The sequence below is a fragment of the Danio rerio genome, chromosome 11 (genome assembly GCF_052040795.2).
Source record: "Danio rerio strain M-AB ecotype USA chromosome 11, GRCz13ab, whole genome shotgun sequence".
Lineage (NCBI taxonomy): Eukaryota > Metazoa > Chordata > Actinopteri > Cypriniformes > Danionidae > Danio > Danio rerio.
Genome location: NC_141031.1, coordinates 44,990,898 through 45,002,500, shown reverse-complemented (window position 1 = coordinate 45,002,500; position 11,603 = coordinate 44,990,898). Strand labels below are relative to the sequence as shown.

At 30.7% G+C, this 11,603-nt stretch overlaps 1 protein-coding gene across 1 annotated transcript in view; it reads left to right on the top strand.

The window, feature by feature from the left end:
- LOC147841903 (filamin-B-like) overlaps positions 1 to 11,603 on the top strand; it is a 43,330-nt gene that overhangs the window by 20,342 nt on the left and 11,385 nt on the right. The window contains 5 exon segments of the mRNA XM_087272947.1: positions 1 to 3; positions 90 to 243; positions 2,263 to 2,452; positions 2,637 to 2,915; positions 10,410 to 10,588. The exon segment at positions 1 to 3 is cut by the window's left edge and continues 121 nt beyond it. Coding sequence (XP_087129073.1) covers positions 1 to 3; positions 90 to 243; positions 2,263 to 2,452; positions 2,637 to 2,915; positions 10,410 to 10,588 — 805 coding nt within the window.

The window sequence follows — 11,603 nt, the reverse complement described above, 5'->3', positions numbered from 1 at the left end:
CAGGTACTGTATGTTTATTATGCTGCGATTACTCCTGCTATCAAACTGATCTGTCTCTTAGTTAACCTTTAAACCATGTGTCTGTTCAGCCCGATGAAGCTGCGTGTTCTGCCCACTCACGATGCCAGTAAGGTTCGTGCCAGCGGGCCGGGTTTGACCACAGGACTTTCCGCCAGTTTCCCAGTGGAGTTCACCATCGATGCTAAAGATGCGGGAGAAGGACAGCTGTCTGTGCACATCACCGTGAGTCTTCACAATATCACTGACTGAATGAAATACAGGCATGGGGAACATTTAGGGCTAATTGTTAACCCCTGGGGTCTGAGGGGTTTTTGGGGTACTGCAGAAGTGTTGCAGTTCTCAGTTTGTTATAAATATATTTATTTAATGTATGTTTTTATAATAATTATTACATGTATTATATTTCATAACTTTGGATTTATTTATCATTATATATTCAAAATGATTGATTAAAGTACACTTTAAAAGTTTTAGATTTAATATATTTAATGTAATCATTCATTTAAAATCTAAATTCATAAACTTACTCATTTTTTTTTTTAGATTATTATATGAACTTTTACAAGGACTTGATGTTGAATGTTTTTAATTTGCACACATACTGTAAAATCACACTTGGATTGAGTTTCTGAGAAGATGAGTAATGATCTGCAAGTTTCACGTTGCATCATATTGGGTCATTCATCTTTCACAGTGTGTTATTTTACTGGCTCAGTGATCCAGGATTAGATCCGATTTTTCCATTCAGACGAGCGTTTCGATCTCCAAACACACACTGAAGCATTTGGCCAGGCCTGCAGTGAAATAAATGAAGGGTTTTCTGTATGAAAGCCAAAATACAGCAGGAAATCCAGAGGGAAACTGCAGCTCTTCCTCTTCCATTACTCTTAATCTGGGTCATTTCTAGAGAGTATAAAGCAGAGCTGCATGATACTGGGATAATTTGCCATGCTGTTGTGAGATAACGTTATTTCTTACGATATAACTGACTTGCAAAACAATATTTTATTAATTATATTATAAATGTTATTATTTTATCTATCTATCTATATATATATATATATATATATATATATATATATATATATTATTTTTATAAACAAATATCTAATAAATAAATAAACCAATTAAATAAATGAATAAATAAATAAATAAATAAATAAATAAATAAATACACTAAATAAATTATCACAAAAATAAATACAATAAAATAGATAAATAAGTAAATAAATAAATAAACACTAAATAAATAAACATTAAATAAATTAATAAATAAACACACTAAATAAATAAATAAATAAATGTACAAACACTAAATAAATAAACACTAAATTAATAATGCACTAAATAAATGAATTAATAAACACTGAATAAATAAATATATAAACACTAAATAAATAAGTACACTAAATTAATAAATAAACACAAAATAAAACATGCACTAAATAAATAAATAAATAAATAAATAAACACTAAATAAATAAACACTAAATAAAACATGCAGCAAATAAATGAATTAATAAACACACTAAATAAATAAAAATATAAACACTAAATAAATAAACAGTATATAAAAATGCACTAAAACATAAATAAACACACAAAAAATAATACACTCAATAAATAAGTAAATAAATAAACACTAAATAAATGAACAAACACATTAAAGAAATAAATATAAAGACACTAAATAAATAAATAAATAAACACTAAATAAATGAATAAATAAAAAATAAATAAATACACTAAATAAATAAATAAACACTAAATAAAAAAATGCACTAAATAAATGAATAAATAAACACACTACATAAATAAATATATAAACGCTAAATGAATAACTTAATACATTAACACTGCACTAAGTAAAAAAATAAATGCAATAAATAAATAAATGCTAAATAATATTTATTTAAAATTCTAAATAAACTAAAAACTAATTTATTGGGCGGCCAGGATGGTAAGGACTAATGGAGCCAGGACAGCGGGGTTACATCCCTACTCTTTACGATAAGTGCCATGGAATTTATTTACTGTATAAATGAATACACTAAATAAATAAACTAAATAAATGAATTAATAAATACCCTAAATAAATAAATGAATAAATAAATACACTAAATTAATAAATACATTTATTATTATCAAAGAAATAAATACAGTAAACAATAACTGAATAATACCTGAACAAATAAATATAATTAAACAAAATTAATCAGTGTGCTTTATCATGTGTTTCAGGATCAAGATGGTAAACTTAAGAAAGCCAACATTCAGGACAACAGAGACGGGACCTACAGAGTGTCTTATGTACCGGATAAAGTGGGTCGATACACTATTGTGATCAAATATGGCGGAGACGAGATCCCGACATCTCCATATCGAGTCAGAGCCACGACTTCAGGAGATGCCAGCAAGTGTACAGTCAGCGGTGAGACACACTTACTGTCTGCTTATTAAACATGAACTCGTGTGTGTCTTGCAGCTGTGATGTGATGCAGCAGTTGCAGTTGTGATGCATGCAGCTTTTTACACACAAAATAAACAGGAGGTCTAATAATTCAGGAGGGCTGATAATTCGGTCTTTAACTGTATTGTATGTTTGTGTCCTGAAGGACCAGGCATCGGGCCCACCATCGGTATCGGGCAGGAGGTGGGCTTCATGGTGAACACTAAAGGTGCAGGAAAGGGGAATCTCTGCTGTGTGGTGCTCACTCCGGACGGCAGCGAGGTGGAGGCAGACGTCATCCAGAATGAGGACGGCACATTCGACATCTTCTACACCGCACACAAACCCGGGACATACGTCATCTACGTGCGCTTCGGTGGAGAAAACATTCCCAAGAGCCCCTTCAAAGTCATGGTGAGGGAAAAACTAGTTCACAAAACAAATAGTTAACCCAAACTGTTGTGCAAGGGGGGAATTTGGACCTTCAATTTTTTTGTTGTACAATTCAGATTGAAACATAAAATTGAAACAAAAAATAGCCTACAATAACATAAAGACAAATAAAACATACAATACATAATGCCAAATATATGTATATATATATATATATATATATGTATGTATATATATATGTACGTGTGTGTGTGTGTGTGTGTGTGTGTGTGTGTGTGTGTGTGTGTGTATATGTATGTATGTATGTATGTATATAAATATATATGTATGTGTGTGTGTGTGTGTATATAAAGTCAGAATTATTGTGTGTATGTATACATATATATATATATATATATATATATATATATATATATATATATACATATATATACATATATATGTGTGTATATATATATATATATATATATATATATATATATATATATATATATATATATATATATATATATATATATATATATATATATATATATATATATATATATATACACATACACACACACACACACAGTTGAAGTCAGCAATATTAGCCCCCTTTGCATTTTTTTTGTTCTTTTTTAAATATTTCCCAAATGATGTTTAACAGAGGAAGGAAATTTTCACAGTATGTCTGATAATATTTTTTTCTTCTGGAGAAAGTTTTATTTGTTTTATTTCGGCTAGAACAAAAGCAGTTTTTAATTTTTTAAACACCATTTTAGGGACAATATTATTAGCCCCTTTAATCTATATTTTTTCGATAGTCTACAGAACAAACCATCATTATACTATAAGTTGCCTAATTAACCTAGTTAAGCCTTTAAATGTCTCTTTAAGCTGTATAGAAGTGTCTTAAAAATATCAAGTCAAATATTATTTACTGTCATCATGAAAAAGATAAAAGAAATCAGCTATTAGAGATGAGTTATTTAAACTATTATGTCTAGAAATGTGCTGAAAAAAATCGTCTCTCCGTTAAACAGAAATTGGGGGAAAAAAATAAACAAGCGGTCTAATAATTCAAGGGGGCTAATAATTCTGACTTCAACTGTATGCATGTATATATGTATATATATTAGAGGTGTAACGGTTCACAAAAATCAAGATTCGGTTCGATAGGATACAGTGGTGTCACTGTTCGGTATGTTTTCGATACAGCAAAAGAAGAAAAAAGCCAGAGGATTTCTCTGATTTAAATTTTTTTATGTATTAAAACTAACATCATAAAAGTATGATCCTGTTTTTTTTCTTTTACTTAAAACAGTGATATAATCATAATTCCTTGGTTTCTGCTTAGCAGCAAACAAAACAAATCCTTCTTTATACTCAAAACCAAAAAGCTGCTTATAAAAAAATTATATAATATTGTAGAAATTAAACAAATAAAAAGAAAAGAACAGTTTAGTTTTTATATGGAACTCGGTTTCAAACAACTAAGTGTTTTTTTTATTGTCAGAAAGATGAGTGTCCACCTTTTCCTCAGACAGCACAGATCTGCTTGATTTGATCACCTGCCATTTCAGTGGATCTGAAAGCAGGAATGATCTGACTGCAATGGGCTTTTGAAGGAATAATGTAAAGGGGCTCTATTACATTTAACATTTTCTTAAAACCCGACATTTCCACTATTGATTAAGATCTCTCAGATGTTTTTTATTTCCACCACTCTCTTGTTAGTGGTGATGGTGCACGACGTATTTGAAGAGCGGTGTGGGCGTGTGCGTGCGATCTACCTGAGCGGCGGGGGTGGGTTGTACCCAATGAACCTGAAGAGCTGGGAGGGATGCGGTGGAGAGGGGGGGTGCGACGTATTTAAGGACCAGGGTGGAGACGCGCAATTTCCAGAAGATTATCATTCGTTTGTGGGCATCCCGTAGTCTCCTGAAGCTTCCGGGAGACTTGAGATGTCTGGGATTACATTAACGTTACTCGCCAATTTGCGAGCTAGTGTAGCACGTGGCATGCCTGACTGGAGTAGTGTTTGGAGGTTAGCTCTTTTGTGTCGGGGGTCCAGGGTTGCTGGGCCAACGGGGGCAGAGCCAGCACGAGCAGCCAGGCTGACACAGAAGCTAACAAGATTGCAAATGAGTGCATGCTTTAATAAAGTGATATTCTAAGTTCAAAAGCGATGCTCTACTGTTTAACATGACAGCGGGGAAGGCAGCATGTTGTCTGCCACGTCATTTGGGATGCCATGTTGAGTGTTGTTGCACTGTAAACATTATATTTGGTACTTATTCCCTTTATCTTTGTGTGTGTGTGTGTGTGTGTGTGTGTGTGTGTGTGTGTGTGTGTGTGTGTGTGTGTGTGTGTATTAGGCTTGGGCGGTGTCCAAATTTTGAGACCGTCAAACCGCCTCCATATTTTACCCCGGTATCCGGTATTACCGGCGTAATAAAAAAAATTATGACGTAAGGCTCAGACAGCGTCACCAAACTGTTGGCTTGAGGCTAAACCATTCAGAAACTGAATACCTTCTATGCGACCTTAGGCAGAGAGAGAGAGAGAGAGAGAGAGAGAGAGAGAGAGAGAGAGAGAGAGAGAGAGAGAGAGAGAGAGAGAGAGACAGAGACAGAGACAGAGACAGACAGACAGACAGACAGACAGACAGACAGACAGACAGACTTTCTCTGTCTTACACAAACACACACACACACATCTCTCCCGCGATTTATTCAGAAATTTACTCCCACACCGTAAGAAATCTGGCCGGCTCCCGCGGGAATGCAGAGAGCTGTATTTGGGCCATAAAAATTATACCCGATAGGTCCCGAGTCCGACACGTACATTTTGATTGACAGCTTTATTAAGCCCGAGCCCTTACAGCTCTAATGCATTTTTTCAAGAATGAGTCATTTATATGTTTTAACAGCATTTATTCGTAACAAACGTAGACTATATCCCACTTGAAAGTTGGAACAAAGAAATAAAATAAGTCCTCTGTAACATCGTAACATCTCAGCACTCTATAGGTCTACATGCACTTAGCCTTTAAATTGGCCAACACACCAATGAAAAGAAATCTTGCTTAACAAATCAAATAAACTCTAAATGATGACGGGTATTTTGGCAGTAACTAAATTGAAGCTGAATATTAAAAGAATAATGCCACCATTAGTCTGTATACTCTGTCTACATTATGATTATATGGTTTAATTAATATTTATTTATAATTTAAAACCCTTTACTCACCAAGATTAGGCTACGTGTGTTTGTGGAGGAACATTATTAAATCCACAGGCTTTAGCGCAGTCTTGCGCTCATGTGCGTCCAGCAGCAGCTGAACACCGTTTCATTGCTACTGCTACAGGCCGAGATGCAGAGTTCTGATCTGGCTGATTTTGCAAGTTTTAGGTAGGATTGTTTATTCATCTTATACCAGTCAGGAACATCCATTTAATTTTCCATGACCGTAGTTTCAGGGTAGCGAGTGGCCTCGTCATTACCTGTCAGCTTGCTGTTTAAGGCTCTACCGTAATACGCAGTGTATGAGCGACCGCTAAATACCTGCGGCTGGAATAACCGCTCTTTCTGACTGGCTTGACCGCCGTCAAAATTCTCTTTTTTTACTACTTCGTCATAATTTGCTTCACCTTTGCAGGGATTTGGATTTTTTCGGGTCTCGCCGGGTTCGGGCAAAGATCTTCAGCTCTAATGCAGACCTCTCGTTCATATTAACCACGTCTCCCTTCTGTTCAGTCGAAACTATGGCGCTCCTCCAAGCTCTTTAACCTGACGCTGCAACGTGCACTCGTCTCACCGAACGTCTCACTGAACGTCTCACTGACGTCTTAAAAAATAATTTTTTTTGCTATTAAATCCATGCAATTTAAGACGCAGACGTGACGTTGACGTGACGTTGACGTGACGTTGACGTCACGTAGACGTCACGTAAATCACGTGTGGCAGTGAAGTGTCAAGCCAGACGTTACGCGTGATTCACGTGTAGCAGTGAAGTTATTTATTTATTTTTTTGCTATCACGTATCATAACACGCTGCTCACACGGCTCAGTGCAGTGTGTGAGGCAGTGCACAATTTCTTGCCCTTCATACATTCCTCTCAATGGACGTGACATCAACGTCTGACTTGTTACATGACGTCTGCGTCTACCTTTTTTTTTAATATATATATTTTTTCAGCAGTTTTTAGTGCGTCTGTCTGCTTTTTGCCGGCTAACTTATACAATATACAATAATTATGTGCAAATTAAATATAAATATGCTAATATATAATGATATTTGTTTTCAAGATAGCATTAAAACGTATAAAAAATGTATAACAAAAATAACAAATGTCTCCGGAGATAAAGTTTAGGTTGTTTATTAATATATTCATGTCGTTAAGTTTTGTAAAATCCTTTTTTAATTTGTTTTACATTTGAGTCTTATTGTGTTTTAATTTTTTACATGTTCAATGTAGCCTACCGCATTTCAGTGATGACCAACTCATCGATCACTATCGCCTGTTAGATCTGATACTTTTGCTGTAAAATATTAGAAAAATAGAAAATTACATTAACCATTATTGTGTTGTTTTTAAAGCACCTTTCTTTTTTATTTTACGTTTAAAACATATTATTAGGATTCTTTGACAAATAAAAAAAACATAACCTACTTTATTTTTTATTTGTTTCCTTTCTTTTTTGAAAGAAAATGTATATTTTTGTTCAGCAATAATGTTACATTGATAGTATTTATATTTTGAATAATAATTTGCCAGGATTCAATCAATCAATCCTGTAAAAATATCATAGAAAAACATTTAACAGCACAACTTTGACAATACACTGAAGGATCATGCGACATAGTGTCAAAAAATTTTACTTTGCATCACATAAATAAATAAGTATATTAAAATAGAAAAGCATTATTTTAAATTGTAATATTATTTCCTAATATTACCCAAACCCCGAACCATTCATAATAATAACCAAAACAGTGATGTTTAATCCTAAAACGTTGAATAGCCTAATGTTATTTGAAATAATTAAAAATAATAAAAATTTGCTTTAAATGTTACATCTAAACTAAAAACTAAAATCGCCAGTAGGTGGCAGAATGTCACTATTACAGTTTTTCCCAATTGTTTACACACAATTACTTGTACTTCAGAAACAATGACTACAACATGTAACTGATGCACCAACCCCCTGAACCAATGCAGCTTAACTACAAGCACAATTTCTGCTTTACACTCAAATTGCGCGTTTAAAACACTTTTTTCAAAACACTACACACAATTCTCTGCATTTTGCATGCAGAAAATCTCTTGTTTTAACAAGGAACACACTGTCATTCACAATTGTAAAGTCAGTTGTCCTACTTTGCATACTAACTCATCACATGAGTAAACACCTGTCACACAGAATTGCAATTTAGGAATCAGAGCTCATCTGGTTCATAACTGGTACACTGTCCACCCATGTTTTTTAGTTGTTTATCTCCTTCCATATTCTCCATTCCTTAATCATATTGACGATTTTTTTTCCTGCTTGGGGATGGAAAGTGTATGCCGAAATCCACACTTTATTTTTCGTTTTTTACTAACAGTATTCTGTAAATCCTTCTGTTAATGGCAAATGAAGACCACATTATGTGCACCTTTGTGTTGGTTGGGATGAACACTCTGTAAACTGAAAATACTGTAAAATATATTTGGTATTTGTTTGTTTTGTATAAAAACAATATTCTGAAGTATTTTACAATGCATTTCTGTAGGCCTATGTACTGTCTGTAGTAACTGTAACACTAAACGAAAAAGGCTGACAGTAAGTCATTATGATGAATGGAGAAGAAGTGGTCATTGTGTTTTACATTCAGCACATCAGTGTTCAACTGATCTTATAAATGTTGATGTGATGGTTTGTGTGCGTCATTTGAAAACAAAATACCATGTTGAGAAGAAATCACATTGTGTTAATTGTGTTTCATTTTGCAGGAGAATTAAAGGGTTTCACCCTAGAGTTCTGACAATATGAGGCATGCTTTCAGAAAATGTGTGTAAACAATTGGGAAAACTGTAAATTGTGTGGATTTCAGTCATACACACTTTCTATCCCCAAGCAGAAAAAAAATCCTCAATATGATTAAGGAATGGAGAATATGGAAGGAGATAAACAACTAAAAAACATGTGTGGGCAGTGAACCAGTTATAAACCAGATGAGCTCTGATTCCTAAATTGCAATTCTGTGTGACAGGTGTTTACTCATGTGATGAGTTAGTATGCAAAGTAGGAAAACTGACTTTACAATTCTGAATGACAGTGTGTTCCTTGTAAAAACAAGAGCTTTTCTGCATGAAAATTGAGCAAAATGCAGAGAATTGTGTGTTGTGTTTTGAAAAAAGTGTGTTTTTAACCTGCAATTTGAGAGTAAAGCAGGAATTGTATATATACACACACACACACATACATACATACGTACACACATATATATATATATATATATATATATATATATACACACACACACACACACACACACACATACATACCATACATACATACATACGTACACACATATATATATATGAAAATATTCGAAATAAATAATTAAATAAATAAAAATAAGTGTGTATAAATGCATATAATAAATAAACAAACAAAAATAGTGGTAAAAATAAATATAAGTAAATACATATAAATAAATATAAATAATAAAATAAATAAATAGACATAAATAATGCAATAAAAAATAAATATATATGTAAATAAATATAAATAAACATAAAAAATAAGTAAATAGATAAAAATAATCGCATATAAATAAATACATAAAATGAATAAAAAATGAATAAAAAAATACATATAAAAATGTATAGATTAAAAGAAATATATATATTCAACTGTGTATGTATGTGTATGTGTGTGTGTGTTTGTATATATATATATATATATATATATATATATATATATATATATATATATATATATATATATATATATATATATGTGTGTACGTATGTATGTATGTATGGTATGTATGTGTGTGTGTGTGTGTGTGTGTGTGTATATATATATATATATATATATATATATATATGTGTGTACGTATGTATGTATGTGTGTGTGTGTGTATATATGTATATATATATGTATGTATGTATGTGTATATATATATATATATATATATATATATATATATATATATATATGTATGTATGTGTGTGTGTGTATAGTAAATAAATATAAATAATAAAAACATATAAATAAATATAAAAAATTAAATAAGTACATATAAATAAATGCATAAAATAAATAAAATTATAAAATGATAAAAATAAATACAAATAAAAAACTAAACAAATACATAATACATAAATCATAAAATGCATATAAATAAATGGAAAAATTACAAAAATAAAAATGAAAAAAATATATATAAATAAATACACAATATACATATAAATAATATTCTAAAAAGTAGCTTTTACATGGAGTTTTTTTGTGACATGCCTGTCATCCTGAACAGAACATGTTAAATGCATGTTTATGTCAGGTTCATAAACAGGTCCTCTGGAAATGCTGTGTAAATCTGACGCATTATATCTTCTTCGTGTGTTTGCAGGAGACTATGAAGTGTCTATAAAGTTCAATGATGAGCACATTCCTGAAAGCCCATTCCTGGTTCCAGTGTTTGCTCCTGTAGACGATGCCCGCCGCCTCACTGTTACCAGCCTTCAGGTGAGACATGAGAAAACACCTGCACACAGACACACATACGTCCACAGCGCTCCAAACTCACAGCAGAGGAAAACACAGCCCTTTTAAACCATTTGTGTGTTTTATTAATCATTTGCATGTTTAATTAATTAATTGACAATATTCAGATTTTTTTTTATTCTCAGCAAATAATATGAGCCTTATATCTCACCTGTATTTATTTAATGATAAATGCAGTAGAAGCACTAATACTTTGAAATAAGATTATTATTATTATTATTATTAAAAAAAAGTGTATTATTATTATTTTAATTAATAGTTTTTGAACTAACAATAGAAATTGTTGAATTTATATATATATATATATATATATATATATATATATATATATATATATATATATATATATATATATATATATTAAGTTAAATTATTTACTCATGGTTTAATTATTTATTCTAACAACTTTGTAATTTAATCATGTTAATTCAAGTTTTATTCTCACCATTTATTTTTATATTTAATTTAATATTTTTTTTTATTATTATTTGTTTTAAATTAAATTAACTATTTTTGTTTTGATTTTTGTTTTGTATTTATTATTTAATTAACATTTTAATGAGAATAATTTAATTGCTTTTGTTTTGTTTTTATTTTATTATTATAATTTTTTAAAAATTCATTTAAATATTTTTTGCATTGTATTAATTTTTAAAAAAAAATATTTGTTTTTAATTTAAATAAATTAATTGTTTTTGTTTTGTTTTTTGTATTTATTTAATTATTGTTTGTTTTGAATGTAATTGATTTAATTATTTTTTGGTTTTGTTTTCGATTTGTATTTATTATTTTATATTGTTATTTTTAGTTCAATTTCAATTAAAATAAATATATATATATTTTTGTTTATTTTATTTAATTATTAATTTTTATGTAATTAAATTTAAAAACAAATATTTCTTTGTTTTATGTATTTATTTAATTTAATTTGATTATTAATGTTATTTATTATTTTATTATTATAAGTTTCTTTTTC